The sequence below is a fragment of the Sceloporus occidentalis genome, unplaced genomic scaffold (genome assembly GCF_023333645.1).
Source record: "Sceloporus occidentalis isolate IW3139 unplaced genomic scaffold, rSceOcc1.0.p SCAF_4, whole genome shotgun sequence".
NCBI classification, from domain to species: Eukaryota; Metazoa; Chordata; class Lepidosauria; order Squamata; family Phrynosomatidae; genus Sceloporus; species Sceloporus occidentalis.
The window spans coordinates 66,461,332-66,480,871 of record NW_028316984.1 but is presented as its reverse complement, the minus strand read 5'-3'; the positions used below and the strand labels follow the sequence as shown (position 1 = coordinate 66,480,871).

At 43.7% G+C, this 19,540-nt stretch overlaps 1 protein-coding gene across 1 annotated transcript in view; it reads left to right on the top strand.

Annotated features, from left to right (window-relative positions):
• Positions 1–19,163, top strand: part of LOC149313946 (TGF-beta receptor type-2-like) — a 54,150-nt gene extending 34,987 nt beyond the window's left edge. Inside the window, exons 5-8 of the mRNA XM_089523333.1 lie at positions 6,836–7,650; positions 10,252–10,393; positions 11,606–11,733; positions 18,845–19,163. Of these exons, the coding sequence (XP_089379459.1) occupies positions 6,836–7,650; positions 10,252–10,393; positions 11,606–11,733; positions 18,845–19,060 (1,301 nt within the window). The 3' untranslated portion in view covers positions 19,061–19,163. The remainder of the gene's footprint in view (positions 1–6,835; positions 7,651–10,251; positions 10,394–11,605; positions 11,734–18,844) is intronic.
• Positions 19,164–19,540: the final 377 nt, after the last annotated feature.

Genomic DNA, 19,540 nt, shown 5'->3' with positions numbered 1-19,540 from the left:
ATCAAAGAAGCCATGGCCCTGAATCTGCAAGACATGAGCAGGGCTGTTGGGGATAGGGTGACTTGGAGGTCTCGCATTCATAGAGTTGCCATAATAATAATAATAATAATAATAATAATAATAAGGATTTATTTATAGCCCACCCAATCACAAGGAATCAAAGCGGGTTACAACAATAAAGAAAGTACAAAGCAAATAAACAATAACAATAAAATAACGAAGCAATTCACAATAGCAACAGATAGCAAAAAATACATAACAATTCACAGCAGCAATAAAATTAACAAACCAAATTACACAGCAATAAATGAACAAAACAAGTAAAATAGAAAATAATCCCCATTCTCAACCCCCCATCCCAAATCTAAAAACAATATAAACAACACACAATCTTAAAACATTACATTCTAGGACCATGGGGGGGGGGACAGCTGGGCTCCTGTGCCTCCAGAGTCTCTCTGCTGGTCCCTGGTGTTTCTGGGAGAGGCAGGTGACATCACGACAGTTAACAATAACACCAAATCAAAGGGGATTTACCTGATTATCATTACCACTGCCATTATTTACTCCCCTTCCCAAAGGCACTCAGAAGACTATTCTGGGCGAGGTATAATCCAAGGCCTAACCATGGGGATTTGCATCATTATCCGTACAACTGTCTTATTTACACCCCAGCCAGGGCCCAAGATAGCTGGTTTACATGTTCATTACAGATGAAAAGTGAGACACATATGGCCAAGCAAGATCATAGTGCAGTCAATATGGCAAAAGTTATGAAAGAGGAAGAACAGACAAGCTAGAAGGTGCTGCTGCAATTTGTTTTGGCCTGAGCCTACTTGGAAGGGCAAGTTTTTGCCCCTTCCTCTCCTCTCTCAACTGCTGAGTTAAAGGACTGGAAACTGTAGTAATTGTGCACTTTGAACTCAGGCGGGTTACACACCGCCATGAAAGTACGGAGTCAGTCTGTACTAGGGTTAGGAAGGTGCGGTGCTTCCGCACCCCCCTAACCCTAGTACGGACTGAGTCCGTACAAAATGGTGGCTCCCCTTCCACATGGGGGCCGCCATGACAATGTCACGACCGCGCCGCCTCTATATGGGGCGGCGCGGACGTGACATCATCGGTCCGCGCCAGGGCGCTTAGTGCGCCCTTTCCGTGGACCAGGAAGGAGCTCCGTTTTGGAGCTCCTTCCTGGTTTGCGGCGCCGCTTTGTGTTGCTGGGCGCAGCCTTCAGACGGCTGCACCCAGCGAAGCAAGGGAGAAAGGGGCCAAACGGCCCCTTTCTCCTCCTCCCCGCCGCCGCGGGGTGTCCTTGGGGCTTGAAGCCCCAAGGACACCCTTTTTCAGGCTGCAGGGAAGCGGCGTTTTGCCGCTTCCCCGCAGCCTGAAAAGCGGTGGATCGGGGCCTCAGCGGCTGCCGTTCTAGCAGCTGAGGCCCTGATACACCAGGGAAAGGGGCGGGTACAGCCCGCCCCAAATGGGCAGTCTGTAACCCGCCTCAGTTTTCAACAAAAGATGCAAGCCAAGACAAAGGGGGACTGTGGTAGGAGAAGAGAGAAAATGGGGCATATTAAAAACAGCTGAGAAAGTGGGATGACAGAGAATTAATTAGGACTGTCCCTGTCAAATCAGGACAATTGGATTTGCCAACAATGGGACTATTCCAGCCCTACCAATAGAATTCAAGCTCTGGAATGGAACATTTCTAAGCTCTAGTTGTAGATAAATGTTCAGCCTTCTGAGATTTACCATAGCTTTCTGTGTTGATTTTATCAGATGTTAGACTTTGCAAGGAACGGAATCCATTTCCTGTTATACTTTAAAAACAGAGATGGCACAACCCCCACCTCCCAAAACATTCCACTGAAAGCTTGCTTGTCAAGCAAATATATAAAAACAATAAAACACCAGGCTGGGCCATGTGGGGGAAGCAACAACATGTAGAAATTAGATGTCTCTCCCCAGTTCTGCTGCCCTTATGAAGGGCCTGCTCTACTGAGAGAAAAACAAGTTTCAAGCAGATCTCTCTCTCTCTCTTTCTCAGCCCAAACTATTTTAGAAGCCATTTTATATATTTATTGTCTGAAGGGTGTGGTAAAAGTAATATTAACAAAATAATCAATAGCCTTTCAAACAGAGGCACTTTACATGAGGTGCACTTAAAGTGTGCGAGTGTCTGGTGCACACGTGAACATACAAAAGATTGCAAGGCTCAAGTGTGAATTGTGTTCTGAACTACAGTTCTCCAGCTCAGACTTTCAATGAAACAAGGGGGTAGAAATAGGGACAGAGGAGGAAAAAACCCTAAACCAGTAGCTCTTAAAGTTACTATTCTCACAATTATCAACTGGTGGAATAATTCAGATAGCCTGATGAAATGGCTACTAACGGTTGATTGTTAAAGGAGAGCAAACCAAAGACACATGGTTTCATACTAGCAGAAAATGGGATAATTATCCTTCTCTTATTTTATTGTATATTCTGAAGGGGCCTATGTTTTTAAAAAAGCTTAACTTAGGCCTGAGACAAATGGGCCAAAAGCGGCATGCTGCCGCCAATACTAGGGTTCCAGAGTGCGCAGCAACCGCATGCTCCGGAACCCTAGCACATCACGGTGGCAGCCTAATGACGGTCTCCCATCCTTATGGGGGCTGCCATCTTGACATAAGTGACATGCAGCGTACAGACGTCGCGGCCCTTCGCTTACGTCACCAGCGTGCCAATGGCACACTCATAATTTGTACCGGGCACCTTAGAAAGAACCTGCTTTTCGCAGGTTCTTTTTACTCTGGAGGGATGCTGCATGGGTTGGCTGCTGCGGCATCCCTTCAGAAGAAAAACGGATGCTTCCAGGCCACCTTTTCGGGGCAGTATGTACCACAACTTACACACCAAATTTAGCCAATATGATCCAATGTGATCTTTGTGATCCAGTGTGGCTTAGTGTAGACATGAATCTGAATATCCTAAGTCCTGCAACACTCTCTGCTTTTAAGATAAAAATTCTTCTATTAATCCCATCATCAGCTTCCATATCAATGGTTAACTTGTAATGATGCTTCATATAAAAGACTATAAATCTCAGAATGCCATGGAGTGAAACTGATGTAACTGTGTAGTGCAGGTACACTATCTGATCTTTCCGGTCCAGCCCTACAGTCTTTAACCACGTGTCACATCTTAGAACCATAGTTTAGATTTAGGAATATGCAAATGCATTTGCTGCTGGTGTAGCTCTCCAATCATCTTTGAAATCCAGAAAGAAATTTGTTATATTCAGAATGTGTTACTTCCTCTCCTATACTTTTTGACAGTGGTCCAGGATCAAGGAAAAGGGACTGAGAGGTAGCATATATTGAGAGGCTAGCCAGTGTGGAATATATTGATAGATCCAAAAGGTAACTACCAAGAAATGTTTAGGTGCCCTCTCATTTCAGCTATCACCCCTCCTCTGCTCATGCAGAACCAATTCATTTCTGGCTGAGACAGCACTTGGATCTAGTGAGAAACATGAGATTATGGTTTCCTTTTCTTTAAATTTCAGCAGTTATTTTCAGAGAAAATGACTGCCTGCCTGGTAGCCTTCAGGCTCATTTCATGATCCCTGCTACATACTGATGACTTTGCAATGCAGGATGGGGAGCAACATACTTAAGCAGCTTGTGGGAGCTATGTACACAGTCATTAGCCTCCGTGCTTCTGCACGACACCTGGAAAATGCTCTGAAAACATTCTGCTTTCCACTGGATTTCACAGCTTCAGTGATGTTGTCATACCCATCAGGTAAATCCATTAGAGAAGGAGGAGGAGGAGAAGATAGTCAGGCCTCACACTTTCCAAAACAAACTAAATTATATCATTTGAGGCTGATTTTGTGGTTTGAACTCAATGTCTATTTTAGAAACATTCACAGTTTAGCAGAAGTTAGCTAGAGCACTTTTTCTTTTCTTTTTTCAGAAACTGCCAAATAAAACAACGAAGTGCTTTGGGTTTCTTTTTCCAGTATCTGAATTGCAGGCTATGCCCACTGAGGTCATAACAGCCAGGCTTTTTGGTTCAGGGGATAGTTCTTGAACTTCTCTCCCTCAGCTGTTACATTTGGCCAAGAATCTTCTCCAAAATGGTTTTCATTTTAATTCTGCAACTAGCAGTGGAGAAGCTGCATATATTGTTTCACAGTGGGGCAAAGAGATCATGCCAGAGGCTCCTATCATGTTTCTAAACTTGGTTCAAAGCACTGATCTAAAACAAAGATTTGCATAGGCCAGAAATCAAATGGTTGTCAGACCATGCACTCCTGCTCTAATGAGATTACTATCTGAGCTGTTTATCTGATGCTGAAGGTGGCAACAGGCAGCACCTGGACAGAACCTTTTTAGTATGGCTCTTTATCTTTGGAATGCCTTCCCTGGTCCACATGGTACCATTAGCAGTTTTAGCTAAATGCCAAGAAAAGCATATTGATATCTTCACAAGCTTTTAAAGACTGCTGACTCAGAGCAGTTCAGGTTTGAATGTTGGTGTTTCAGTTTGTTGTGGTAGTTTGTGGGGCATATTATTTTTAATTGTACATACCTCCCCCCCCCCCCCCCGCAAGCCACCTTGGGAACACACATGAAGGAATGCACCCAAAGTGGGCTCATTTTTATTTAGTATGCTTTCTTTAGGGGAATCTGATCATTAATAGCCTAGCCATTTCTATTTTCAAAAGGCCTGTAGAAAATGAGTTACCAGCAATTTCCATGCCTGTTCTCTTGAGTTTCAGCATTCATAATCTAGGAGCTGAGTTTTTGTAAAGATGATTACTTTCCATCAGCAGAAAGACTTGGCTCAGTCATGCCTGACTTTCATATGAATCTACTTCATGCTGAATCAGATTGCTGTGTGTAATATTCTGATTGGCAACAGCACTCAAAGTTCCTTTTGTTGAAGAGACTCATTCCAGCTGCCACACGTGTATTATGCCACATATCTGGAACAAACTCCAGTGCCTCCTACACAGTCATTTATTTGTAATTGCCTCACATATTTTCCCTTCCATATTGTACTCAAAGTCATTTATAAAATAAATCAAACGTGTGCTTTGTTCCTGAATTATGACTCTTTTCCAGATCAGATTTCACAAATAAGTTCACTGAAGAGTAAGGCTATCAATGGCTACTAGCCATGAAGGCACATCCTCCAAATGTCCCAGTTTAATGGGGACAGTCCCAATTAATTCTCTGTCCAACTTTTTCACCTTCTTTTAAAATGTCCCAGTTTCTCTCTCCTTCTACTTCCTTCCTCCCTTTGTCCACAGCTTACTTCAAACACTGCAAACTGTGTTCAAAGTGCAAAAGTAGGTTGCATCCAGTTAAATCAGCAGGGAGACAAGGAAAATAAGAGGAGAGGAGCCTCTCCTTGCTTGTATGTTCTTCTTCATTATTAACTTTTGCTATCTTGACCACATTCTAATCTTGCTTGGCCTCAAGTGCCCCAATTTTCATCTGTAAAATATTGGAAGAGATGTGAAAGCTATATAGTACCACCAGGGTAATAGAGGCAGTATGTTTCTGTATACAAATTGCTAGGAGCAGGATGGTGCTATTGCAAGTGGTGTGCCTAGTACATTTGATGCCTGGCATAGATCATTTTTAGCCCCCCCTTTCTTTTCAAGTCAGAGGCCACTGGTGGAGGTGGGCTGCTCCAGTGGTCCAGCTGTCTTTCCATATCTACTGGAGTTGCTGGCTAGGCAGGATGGAGGAGACTTTCTTTCCCACTTAGCCAGCAGAGCCACTAGACTAGACGCAGAAAGCAGACATTTCCCAAAAGCGACTATTCCTCCAAAAGTGGAGGACACGCAAAAAAATTTTGCTGATTTTTTAAAAAATGTTAATACAAATGCATGTTTCGGAGGCTTCCATAGACAATTGCCCCCCTTGCCCACCACTTGCCCCCCTTGCCTGCCGCTTGCCCCCCCATGCCCACCTTCTCCTGATAGGCCAAAGGCCCCTTGCCCTCGTGCGAGAGGCCAAAGGCTCCGGCGGCAATCGGCGGCAGGACCGGGCTGGGGCCGGTCCCAAGGCCTTGCCGGGCCGCATCCGGCCCGCAGGCCGCAGGTTGCCTACCCCTGCTCTTGGTTATTGCATTCATGTCCTGCTGGGTATTTTCCATAGGCCTCTGGTGGCTGGTCACTGTGAGAACATGGCTAAAGTGCAAGTATATAGATGACTATGCTTGGCTTTGTTGTAGTGGTACTGGCTTGTCCTGTTGTGGGGAAGGAATTTCCTATTCCCTCATTTACTGCTGAGAAGTGCTACTTTCTGCCTCTTGTCTTGAGCAATCATAGAGCTTGGAAAAGATTAATTGGCCAATTTTCTAATTTCAGTAGACTTTTCTTACCCATCCTTGGGTGAAAGTAAAAACTGCATATAGTAAACCACAGAGGATTCCAGGTTTATTCATTACAGCAATGGTTATCTCTTGTTCTCTGTCTGCAAAGGGCAATAATGGGTTCCACTGGAATGGCTTTGGCAGGCTTTTCTTTTTTAAAAAAAATTAAAGCAATCATTTAATAAATCAAAGGAAATGCAATCTGAATTGAAAAGAGCAGGAAAAGTGAGCCGGAACATTATTTATATCGTAAAAGGTGTTCCAATAGAAAAACATGCCATACTGACTTACCACAAACCTGAAAATCTTTCATCTATATAAGTGCATATATTAAATATATGAGTCCGAGTGTATTCTTGTCATAATGAGTTCACACAGAAAAGAAGCCCTTCATATTAACTCATATCTTTATGCAGAAACAATCTTGTAATGTATTGTTTTTCCACCTCTTCTTTCACCATAGGATATTCCATGTTACAAAGCAAGGAGATAATTCCTGTGGCAGCCATCAGCCTGTTGCCTCCACTGCTTGTCGCCATCATGATAATAGCGATATTTTACCTCTGCCGAACCCATCGACAGAGAAGGAGATCCAAAGAATGGCCCCAGAAACAAACACAGTGCCACACTCTGCCTGAATCAAGCAGAGCCACCGGCTATGAAGAGATGCCATCTGTCAGTGTAGACAACCACCCTGCAGTACGCTTGGCTTGTGCTAACAATATCAACCATAGCACTGAACTCTTGCCCGTCGAGCTTGACGAGAGAGTGGGGAAAGGGCGGTTTGCAGAGGTGTGGAGAGCAAAACTGAAGTCTGCCTCTTCAGGCGACCAGTATGAGACAGTGGCAGTCAAGATTTTTCCTTGTGAGGAGTATGCTTCGTGGAGAAATGAAAGTCATATCTTCAGTGATGCCAGCCTTAAGCATGACAGCATTCTTCAGTTCTTCACAGCAGAGGAGAGACACTTGGGCCTTCAGAAAGAATATTGGCTCATCACGGCCTATCACAGTCAAGGGAACCTCAAGGATTATTTGTCAAGGAATATTCTGAGCTGGAGGGACTTGCAAAAGATAGCCGGGTCCCTTGTGAATGGCGTGGCCCACTTGCACAGTGACTACACTGCTTGTGGCTGTCCAAAGATCCCCATTGCCCACCGGGATATCAAAAGCACAAACATCCTAATGAAAAGTGGGCAGGAATGCGTGCTCTGTGATTTTGGAATAGCTTTGAGGCTGGATCCATCCTTAACAGTGGATGAGTTTGCTAATAGTGGACAGGTGAGTGCTGTGCAACTAAACCAGGAAAGCAGTTAAATCTGCTTGATACAAAGTGGAAGGGCCTTAATCACCCCCATTGCTGGAAAGAGAGAGGTGACACCACTGGTTCTTACTCCCATGGTGGTTATTATTATATTTGTATCCCACCTTTCTCCCAAAATTGGGACTCAATACAGTTAAAAAGAGCAAAACAGTTAAAAACATACAAAGGTGTACATTAAAAGAGAATTAAACTACAGTCACCCCTTGGAACTCACAGGGATCTGTTCTGGACTCCCCACCCAATCTCATGCATATTCAAGCCCCATAGGCTTGAATGGGGTACATGCATGCGGGGTGCACACAGCAGGCACACCCCCATTAAGATTAATGGCAGTTGCCCCTCTGTGGATTTTCAAGTCCAGGGACTTGGAGGGGTGACTGTAATTACAGTATTAAAACAAATCTCTAGTTAAAACTCCAGAAGTACAACTAAACTGCAAACTGCAATTTAAAAGATTAAAAGGCTATTAAAAACAGTTTATTTTAAAACAATACAACACTCCCCAGCCTGTTCTTTTTTTTAAAAAAAAGACAAAATGTATTAAAAGCCTGTCATAATAAAAAGGGTTTTGCCTGCTGATGGAAGGACAGCAGGGAAGAGGCCATTCTGGGAAGGAAGTTTCTGAGTCTAGGAGCAGCCACCAAGGCCCTCTCTTGCACATCCCCTCCAGTTGTGCTTGTTGCAGTGGTGGGACTGAGAAGGGCCTCTTCTGATGCTCTCAGAGCCCGGGCTAGTTCATATGACATGCCAGATAGCCTGGATGTGAGTCATAAAAGGATTTATATATCATACCCAGCACTTTGAATTGTTCCTGGAAACAAACTGGGAGCCAATGAAGCTGTTTCAACAGGGGAGTAGTGTGGGTCCGATAACCTGCTGAATTAGCTGATGTTTCCAAACACTCTTCAAAGGCAGCCCTATCTACAGTGTGTTACAGTAGTTCAAAAACGATGTAACTGTAAGGCATGTACCAATGTGGGCAGACTCAGCGTCTCAAGAAATGGATGCAAGCTTTAAATGTGCAAAAGCACTCCTGGTCACTGCAGAAACCTGCACTTTCAGGTTCAAAGCTGAGTCCAGAAGTACAACCAAACTGCAAACCTATGTCTTAAGAGAGAGTGTAACTCCATCAAGAACAGGCTGAATTCCTAGTCCCTGATCTGCCTTCTGGATGATCAGGAGCACCTCTGTCTTTTATGGGTTAAATTTCAACTTGTTCTTAGACAAGGAATACTCAGAGGTGGTTTTTGCCAGTTCCTTCCTCTGAAACATAGCTATTTACCTAATAATAAATAGTAAATATTTAAAAAAAACATCTTGGGGGAGATTTTTGAGCCCTACCAGTGCTGGCTCTTTCTGAAAATAAAATAGCCCTGGATTTTTCTCTAAAATAAAAATAGGGTTTATTTTACCATTATTGGGTATTTTGCCATTATTAGAACCAAGGTGATGTAGTAGTTTGAGCATAGGACTTTGAAACCAAGGTTTAGTTCCATGTTGTGTCATGGAAACCCACTGGGTAATCTTGGGTAAGTCACATTGTCTCAGACCCAGAAAATCCTGTGATAGTTTTGTCTTAGGGTTGCCACAAATCGGAAATGGCTTCATGACACACAACAACAATACTCTGGGTGAAAATATATATATATATATAGACAGCCTAATACAGTATTACCAGCATACATTGTTCATACTCACAGCTGTCCAAGACATTTTTTCTTAGAACAAAACCAGGAAGGGATGTGGTGGTTGAGAAAAAAAGATGCTCTCATTTCTTTCTGACATCTAATTTGGACCTTAATCTAGATCCCAAGTGACCATTCTTCAGAAGGTAGAGTTGCCAGGCAAAATAAAGGACAGAGCTCCTATAACTTTAGTAGCTGTATAGAAGAAGGAATTCCATGCAAGCAATACCTACTGAAATTCCCTCATCCATGTAACCATTAAAGTTAGAAGAGCTCTGCCCATTATTTCATCTGGCAATCCTATCAGGTAGTGATAGTTTATAAGAGTCAGGTTGCCGAACTGAAAACTGGAGAGGGCTGCTATAACTGAAATGGTTGCATGGAAGAATGAATTTCATCAGATGTTGCTTGTCATGCAACCAGGTAGCAGGCAACACCTTCTGAAATTCCATCTTCTACAAAACCATTAAAGCTATAAAAGTAGTCTCCATTTTTTAGTCTGAAAACCCTATATAAGAGCAATCCGAACTCTTATCAAAATAGAATAACAGCCAAATCCACAAAACACTGCTTTGTGGATTTTGGATGTTATAGCACTTTAGTGTAATACCAAGACAGCTACCCCATCAAGGGCATGTTAAAAGCATTCCCAGCTATCATACACGAGATAAAAAGGATGGAACAATTTTGTATCTTATGGTTTTTGAAAATGTAAAAAAGCCCACACTTATCTCCAAAGTCTTTAAAAGAAATAATCTCTAATATAAAGTCCTATTTATATCATGGATATTGTAAAGCATTGTAGCCTCCTTTTAAATGTGGTTTCTATGTCATACGCACAGATCTTCTAATACCTACTCAATTTATGGCTAGGTGGGTACTGCCAGATATATGGCTCCTGAAGTCTTGGAATCCAGAGTGAATCTTGAAGATCTGGAGTCCTTCAAACAAATGGATGTCTATTCGATGGCTTTGGTTTTATGGGAGATAGCCTCCAGGTGTGATGTTATAGGAGGTAAGATTCTCTCAGCAGTATCTGTCTTCCAGGTCCTGCTTCTTTATACACCCTTGGAGAGCCAGTGTCTGCCTTCCAAATATTATTAGACTACAACTCCCATCCTCCAGAACCACTAGCCTTGTTTAGGTCAGATGGGAGTTTAAATTCAACTCCTCTTTGGCCATGTAAAGATGGCTATTTCTACAAGCTACTGGGAGAAGAGAATGAACATACTTTACTGCAGGGGTGCACAACCCATGGCTTTCCAGGTGGTCATTACAGCCCCCAAAGGTTATTTGACCCTCTGCTGCTTTTTCCAAATTCTCACTTCCACCCATTTTATTTTCTGCTCACACTTCCAGGTATCTTTATACAGATTGCTCTTATCAGGATTGCTGTTTGTTTGTGGCCTCTAACTCCCATCCCATCACAGGTGACCCTCAAAACTGAATGCATTACCCAAATGTAATAAGTCCCAGACACAGTATTTTGAATCGGTCCAAGGACTCAAAAAACCCACTCCTTTTCCAGCCCAAGCAAACCGCATAGGGAATGACTGACCAATGGTCTGGCTCAGTATAATATACACATGGCTGCCAGAGGCCAAGTATTGCATTTTCACTAGGAAATAACTGTTACAGCGTCATCATATTAAAAGGAACATTGCTAAGAGACTGCTCCTCACTTTATATAATACTAAGTATCAAAGTACCATGATGCTTGAAGTAACTATTTAGAATGTCAAGAATGTAGACTCCATTGATGATGTTAACAATGATGGCTTAAAAGACTCCTCCACATTTCTTCCCAGCATTAAATAATACCAAGCTTGCTGCTGAAGAATACCAACCAATATGGTTTTGGCTGGTGGTGCCGATTCTAACTCTGGACTTTGGGGAAAGGCTCTAGGCTCAGTGATATAGTAGACATTTGAAATAAAAAGGTCCCACATTCAGTTCCCACCATATCTAGGTAGAGTTAGCACTGGGATAAGCAGGATTTAAATTAGACAATATTAACTCAGAAGCAAATACTAATGACAATGATGAGGCTGTGATTCCACCACATCCTTTTGATACTGCTGCTTTTGTCCATGATGGTTTTTATGTTGGGTCTTATTCTGCTTTGTATTCACAACTTTCTTCTGCTGTTTCATTATCTATTCAGCCAAGCAGTAGACAATGAGTATGTATTTTGCCTCTGATGTATACCTACACTGCTTTCTTATAGAGGTTAAGAATTATGAGCTACCATTTGGAGCAAAGATCCGGGAACAACCATGCATGGAAGTCATGAGAGATATTGTATTGCATGGTCGAGGGCGTCCTGAGATACCAAGTAACTGGCTGGTGCATCAGGTAAGCCAAAATGCAGGGGGAGGGCAGCATGCAACCCCCAGGGGATCAGCTTTTGCAGCTCCCGCTGTTTATAGAACTACAGAACCAAAAATCGGTGCCATCAGGGGAAGGGGAAGGGAACAAGATGGTGTATGTTGGGGCTCTGTGGTATGGGAAGCTCCCAACACTAAAAGGTCTCAACAACATTGTCACTTAATTCTGTTGGTGGCAGGAACTGAACTGACAGTGCTGCTCATCAGTAAGTTGTTGTGACCCCTCTGGAAAGTGGCCTGCACCTGTCATAATATCATTACAGATAAAAGTTATTTGTTTACGATAGGCTGTAAAACTGTTTGCAGTGGTATGAATGTAAGCATTGCCTTGATATACCAGGCTGTAAGAGTGAGCCTGATGCGAGGTGTGCAAATGGGGATTTCATGACTTTAACCATCCTTTGTCATTTAATACTTAGAGAAGCAATGCAGCTGCAAATCCAGTCTCATCCTTACTTTGTTTCTCTCTCCCTTGCATAGCTCTTCCTGTGTGCATGCAAGTAGTTTATGGAAATGTTAAGGTGAGCCTATCACAGGGTTTTCTTGGCAAGGTTTATTCAGGGCAGCTTTGCTTTTGCCTTCCTTTAAGACAGAGTAAGTGTGTAACTTGCCCAAGATCAGCCAGTGGGTTTCCACGGCTAAGCAGGGAGTCAAGTCCTGGCCTCCAGAGTCAACAGTCCATCAGTCAAATCTCTACACCACACTGGCTCTTCCTCTGCATAGTAGTTTATGATATAACACTCTACTTTAGTTATCACAAAGCAAAAAAAAAAAAAAAAAAAAAAAGAAATTAACAACTCCAGTTCTAGTTCTGGTACAGTCTTCAACCCTGTTTGCAGGCATAGCCATTTTGGGGCACCTTTGATCCTGCAGAACCAACGCCTTGCTCAGTCTTTCCTCCAAATTCTCCCATTACCCTTGGAACAGCAATTGTGGCAGGCGTTTCCACTGCCAATGAGGGGGCTGCTGGCCCATCGGAGTACAATAACAAAGCCAATAGCCACGTTATTCTAGACTAGATCATCAATGACTCATCCTTCCTCCACATATACAAACACACCTTTTAAAAATATTTCTCCTTCAGCTTCCTTTGCTGTTCTACCCTCTGCAGTTTTCATTGGTATTTTATTTCTGTTTTTAATATGGACTTGTTTTATTGTTACAGTGTTAAAAGACACAATGTAAACCATGTACTTATTAAAACAAAATATGAACTCCTGTCATGAACACAGATGGTAGGTTTGGGAATATTTTAATCAAAATGCAGGAGCAGAGGGGTTAGCAGGGCCTCTTGCGAGGAAATTCCAGAAGGTTTGTTGTTGCTGCAAAAGATCCCTGATAATTCCTGAAAGCTGAAATTTAATGCTGAATCATTAGAGTGACCACTGCTGATAACACAAAATCCTGGAAAGGATCACTGTAAATGACCCTACATCTATCTAAGCATCTCTGTCTGTACATTTTTCATTTATCTCCTATCCTCAGTGATCACAATTCCCTGTGACCCAGCCATCTTACCTGTATATGTATCTGCCAACTCAGCATAACACATCACACATCAGATAAACTGGATCCTAGTCTACCAGAATTTATGCCATAGTGCAAAGGAATTTTGTAGCACCTTTGAGATTGAGAGAAATTGGTAGCATAAGCTTTTGCAGACAAAGTCCACTTCATCTGATGCCATCTTATGCTACCAACTTCCTTCATTCTTTCTTTCAGTCTCAAAGATGCTACAATATCCCTTTGCATATAGATATTCCAGCCTAATATGTATGTCTTTGAATTATGCCATTGTGATACTGAAATCACCATTACAGATGTGCAGCCCAAGCTTGCAGGAATAGTGTAAGGAAAGTTAAAGCTCAAAATGAGCTGAGACTGGCTAAGGAAGCAACAAAATGGGTCCCCCCCCCAATATGTTCAAAGCAAGAAAGTGATGAAGGAAATGGTGGAACCACTGCTCAGCAAGGACTGTAAAATGATAAGAGATTACAGTAGAAATGCAGAATTACTCAATACCAGTTTTTTTCTCCAAAAAGAAGACTGTGTGCTTCCATGCATCAGCAGATACCTTGGTTAAGAATCTGGGTTGCAAATGAAGACTGATAAGTTGTCATAAGTTCAGATCTGCAGGACCAGATGAAATGCATCCTAGAGTACGGAAGAAATTTGCTGGCTTATTTGCAAAACCACTTGCCACTACTTTTGCGAAATACTGGAGTATGGGTGAGGTGCCAGAAGACTGGAGCTGAACAAACATCATCCTCCTTGTCAAAAAAGACAAAAAGAAGCAGCAGCAGCAGAGAAAGAAGAAGAATAACAAGAAGATGATCCAGAAAACTATAGGCCAGTCAGCCTGAACGCAACATAAAGAAAAATTTAGAATGGATTATATAATAAATAATAATAATAAAATTTTTATTTTTATACCGCCCTTCCATAGATCAGGGCGGTTGACAGCAAAATATCAAACAACATATACATCAGGGTTAAAAACAATTACACACAAACAGAATAAAACCCCCGTTAGCCAGTCCTCTTTGCCACAGAAGAGGAAGGGAGGCCCACTGGACTTTAATCGGGGAATGCAAGCTGAAATAGAAAGGTTTTTAGGTCCTTTCTAAATTGGGCCAGGGAGGTGGCCGAGCGGAGCTCTGTGGGCAGCGTGTTCCAAAGGGCCGGGGCGGCGATGGAAAATGTCTTCCTCGCGGTGGAGGTCAACCTAGCCCCTGGCACCTTAAGTAGTTGCTGCCCAGATATTCTGAGGGTGCGGGACGGAATGTACGGGGAGAGGCGGTCCTTCAGGTATCCTGGGCCCAAGCCATTTAGGGCTTTATAGGTCATCACCAACACCTTATATTGTGCCCGGAAGCGAATAGGCAGCCAATGCAGATCTTTAAGCACCGGTGTAATATGGCTGGCCCTGGAAGTTCCTGTGACCAGCCTGGCTGCCATATTCTGTACCATTTGTAGCTTCCAGGTTTGGTATAAGGGTTGCCCCATGTAGAGTGCGTTGCAGAAATCCAATCTCGAGGTTACCAGAGCATGTACTACCGTTTCAAGGTCCCTCTGGGCCAGGTATGGGCGCAGCTGGCGAATAAGCCGAAGCTGATAACAGGTGTTCTTGACCGTCGCATTCACCTGAGCAGTCAGGTGAAGCGACGAGTCAAGAAACACCCCCAGACTGCGCACAGAGTCCTTCACAGGGAGCGTGACCCCGTTCAGGACAGGTGGAACTACCACCATTCCTGGACCAGGGGAACCTATCACAAGTACCTCCGTTTTCTCTGGATTCAGCTTGAGTCGGTTTTCCCTCATCCAGCCCATTACTGACTCCAGACAGGCCACGAGAGGAGAGACACCATCCCCGATCACTGCATCAGTCGGAGACATAGAGAAAATTATTTTTTCTATTATTATATAGGAGTCTGTCTCCAAGTATCTTGATGACAATGTAGTGATTAGTAGCAGGGGCACTGAGCAGGGGGCTGGACCCATTGGCCCATGAGGTCAATTCCAAATCTGTGATTCTATGACCAAGAGTCTGCTGTTTTTGCAGAGGGACTAGCTAGGTCAGCAGTTCCCAACCTTTGTTGGGCCGTGACCCTCATTGTGGGCAAAAGTCCCGCCCACGGCCTCCCTGATTGGTTGGGAGGCCATGAAGGGGTGGGACTTTCGACCACCTACAAGCCCCAGCGGCCTTGCAGCTGGAAGTCCTGCCCCTTCCTGGACTCCCAACCAATCAGGGAGGCCACCAGCAGAGAAGGGGCGGGACTTCTGGCCGCAAAGGCCGCTGGGGCTTGCAGCCCTGTGCTTGTCCCCTTTAACTGCGGGTGCCTGGCACCCGCGAGAAGTGAAGAGGAAGCGGCGCCCCTGTCCCTGTCCCCTTCTCCTCGCGGGTGCCTTTGGTGGCACCCATGAGGAGAAGGGAAGAGGAGGAGGCCCCGGCCCTGTCCCCTTCTTCTAGTGGGTGCCTTCGATGGCACCCGTGAGGAGAAGGGGAGAGGAGGCCCCAGCCCCTTCTCTTCGCGGTTGCCGGCGCTAGCGCCAGCACCCACAGGGAAGAGGGGGAGGCAGGCGGAATCCCAACCTGGCGACCCCCAAGAAAGGGTCAAGCGACCCCCAGGTTGGGAACCCCTGAGCTAGGTGGTTGTAGGTAAGTAAAATATGATGCACAGGGTGGAATAATGCAGCGCAATTGCACGATTCTATGAGCAGTGAAATGTTGACATGAATAATATAATCCATTCTGGACTGTAAATGGATATACTTTAATGCACACGTATACTGTTAGACTTCAGGCTAATTCTTGGAGTTAAAGATATATACAGGGTAGGCAATCATGTGTCCTCCAAGTATTTTGGAGGACATAGTACAGCTCTGCAAAGCTCCAAAGAACATTCCTAAATTGAATCTGGAAGTAACAGAACTATAAATTCTAATGTTTGATTTGGGGATTCTGTGGTCAACAGCCAAATCTTCTTGTGTTTTGTTGTTCTTTTCAAACTGTAGCTCCCCTCTCTCCTTGTCTATCCACCTTTTCTGAAGGGAATTCTGGAGTCCTTTGGGGAAGAGGAAAGGGAGGCAGGGATGAAGAGGCCTGAGCATGCGCCTGGTCCTCCGCTTCCCGCACTGCCCCTTTCCCCCAAAGGGCTCTTTGGAGCCCTTTGAGGGAAAGGGAAGAGGCAGGGAAGGAGAGGATTTGGCGGCCGCAGATGAGAGCCCCAGGTGTCTCCTCGGGGGCTTTGTTTTCCTGAGGCCGAAGGGAGTCTGCGGACTCCCTTCAGCCTGAGGAAAATGAAGCCCCCGAGGAGAGGCCTGGCCCAAGCAGGGGAGGTAATCAGGGGACGAGGGAGGAAAGGGAAGGGAAGAGAAAGGGAGGGAGGGGTGAGGGGAGGCAAGGCGAAGGACTTTTGTCCCCAATGGCTTATCCAATGTTCCATGCTTTTTTGTGAGCGCGCCATCCAAAACGTCGGATAACCGAAGGTCGGATAACTGAGACTCTACTGTATTTTGCCTTGAGGATAGCCTTTTGTCCTGAGTACAGATTACACATCAAGAGAATCAAATGTGGCACACCAAGCTAAAAACAATCCGTAGTTCTTCATGATCTAGATTATCAAAGGCTTTATTATAATCTATAAACCACAGGCTGATTTTCTTCTGAAATCCTTTAACGCACTTCATTATCCAAAATATGTTTTCAATATGATCTCTAGTGCCTTTTCCTTTCCTGAACTCAGCTTGGACATCTAGCATTTCTTGCTGAACAGTTGCATTCAGGGTTCTGAGTCTTATTTTTATTTGTTTGCTTCTTGTCTGTCCTTAACTGCTTGAAGAGTATCACCTGTCATCTATTGAGGCTTCTCTTTATTTCTGGCTGCATTCTTCCATGACAAGGTCTCTGGCTCCAGTCCAGAGTTCTGGCTCAGTCAGAAGACAGTACAAATTTATTGTCTACATCAGGGGTAGGCAACCTTTTTGAGCCGGGGGCCGGGTTGCTGTCCCTCAGACAACTGGGGGGCTGAAGCCAAAAAATAAACAATTAAATAATTTTTTAAAAAATTTAAATAAATAAATAAACCGGGACAAATGTAGGACAAAATTTTCAAATGGTGGACACTTTTTTTTAAAAAAGTGGAGGACACGCGAAAAAATTTGCTGATTTTTTAAGAAATGTTAATATAAATGCATGTTTCTGAGATTCTATAGACAATTGCCCTGCGCATGAGAGGCCAAAGGCCCTGGCGGCAGGACCGGGCTGGGGCCGGTCCCAAGGCCTCGCCGGGCCGCCTCAGGCCCGCGGGCCGCAGGTTCCCTACCCCTGGTTTACATTATCTTTAAATTCCACAGGGATGGTCTTCAGGTTGTATTTCAGTATAATGGTTGGTTTAGTGTTCTTCAGCATTACTCTATTTTTTTTAGTGTCAACATCAGTATGCAATCTTTCAGTTTCTTCTTTTTATGCCTTTGTAGTTGGAGCATAAACATGTCATATTATTTGGTCAGAATTTGCATTATATCCTTTGACTGCTTATGCTATATCTCTCCTTACTATTAATGACACCCCATTTCTTCTTAGATTTTCATTTCTTGAGTAAAACAAGGTTTTAAATGAAAGGTTTCATTCCTGTGCACTTTAGTGCACTCACCTCAAGTATTGTTATGTTTATATGTTCCATTTCTTATTAGTATGTCTAGCTTCTCTGATTCATGCTTCTCAATTTCACGTTCCTATAATATGTGTTATGCAGCTTCAGACTTTCTTTCCACCTCTTAGCACATCAACAGCTGAACGTCCTTTCGGCTTGAGTCCAGTTGTGACATTATTCACAATGCTACTCATAGTTGTTCTCAGCTCTTTCCCAGTAGTTTGTTGAGTGCCATCCAACTCAGGTGGTTTCATCTTCTGGCACTATCTCTTGTTTCAATTTGGATTTTTTTCATCATTGGGTTTTCGTGGTAAAAGACTTCAGGAATGGTGTACCATTGCCTTCCTCTGTGCAATAAGAAGCATTAGCACAGTGCCACTGATCTTCCATCAATATCACCCTCCACTACTGCTGCTGTCCTGTAGCTTTTTGGCACATTTAGTCTAGCTCCTCAGCAAAAGCCTGTCTGACATGGGACATCCTACCAGCAGGTGCCTCACACAAGCACACACTCCCACCACAGCAGAAGGGTAGTGCCATTGACATCTCTTGGCAATTGTGAGATCAAGTAGTATTTTAATCACTCTAATACTTCCTTAATTGCTATCATTTTGGAAATGCACTTGTAAGAAATCAAGATTTATACTAATACATTAAATTAGGCAATAGTATCATTTGTAATTATACCACCTCAAAGAAATATTACACTAAGCCAAAAGCTATCTTACTAGGTCATTAATAAATTGAAAATTCTAGATATAAAATTTTCCTTTCCTTGAGAACTGGACAATATTTACAATCAGGGAGAATAAAGGTCAAAGTCGGAAGCAAGAGAATCTTACATGTTCCTTATTTTGATGCCAAATTACTTTACTTTCCTCTGGCTCCAGTTTGCTAACCTGACATCTGTCTTGCTTACTGCAGGGAATGCATTTTTTCTGTGACACCATTACAGAAAGCTGGGATCATGACCCTGAAGCTAGACTCACAGCACACTGTGTGGCAGAACGGCTTAATCTGATGGCAGAAACAGATTGTGATGATATCCTCAACAACAACAGCATTGGCAATGATACAAGCAAAATTGGTTGTCCAACAGAAGAAAATCAGAATAGAGACAGGAACATCACTAGTGACTGAAGAATAAAAAGAATAAGTGTGTCCATGGGCAGACTGCTAGACAAAACTACTCAATATCCCACCATTTAGATTCCTGAAGGAATTAAAATATGAATCTGGTTGACATTTTGTTGTGACTCATACATGCCGAAATTCCCTTACAGAAGTGTCTGGGTATTTTTCTCTGTTGTAGAAGTCTATATTCAGTTGGAGGAAGTGCCAGCCTGGGCCCAAACTAGGGGTGCATGGGGGCTGAGTGTTTACATGTTCAGCAACCCTACCACTCACCCTGGCCACCATCATGGTGTACACCTGTCCATTTGGGGTGCACCATGATGACATCTGTGTGGCGCAATGCTCAAACAGTGCCACATCATGGTGCACAAGCGCGGCAACGGCACCCCATGTGCAGTCTAAAAAGAACTCGCCGAGGAGGATGTTTTTTTAAAGCCTCCCGGAGGTTGCTGCGGTCTCCATTAGGAGCAAAAATCTGTCCAGTCC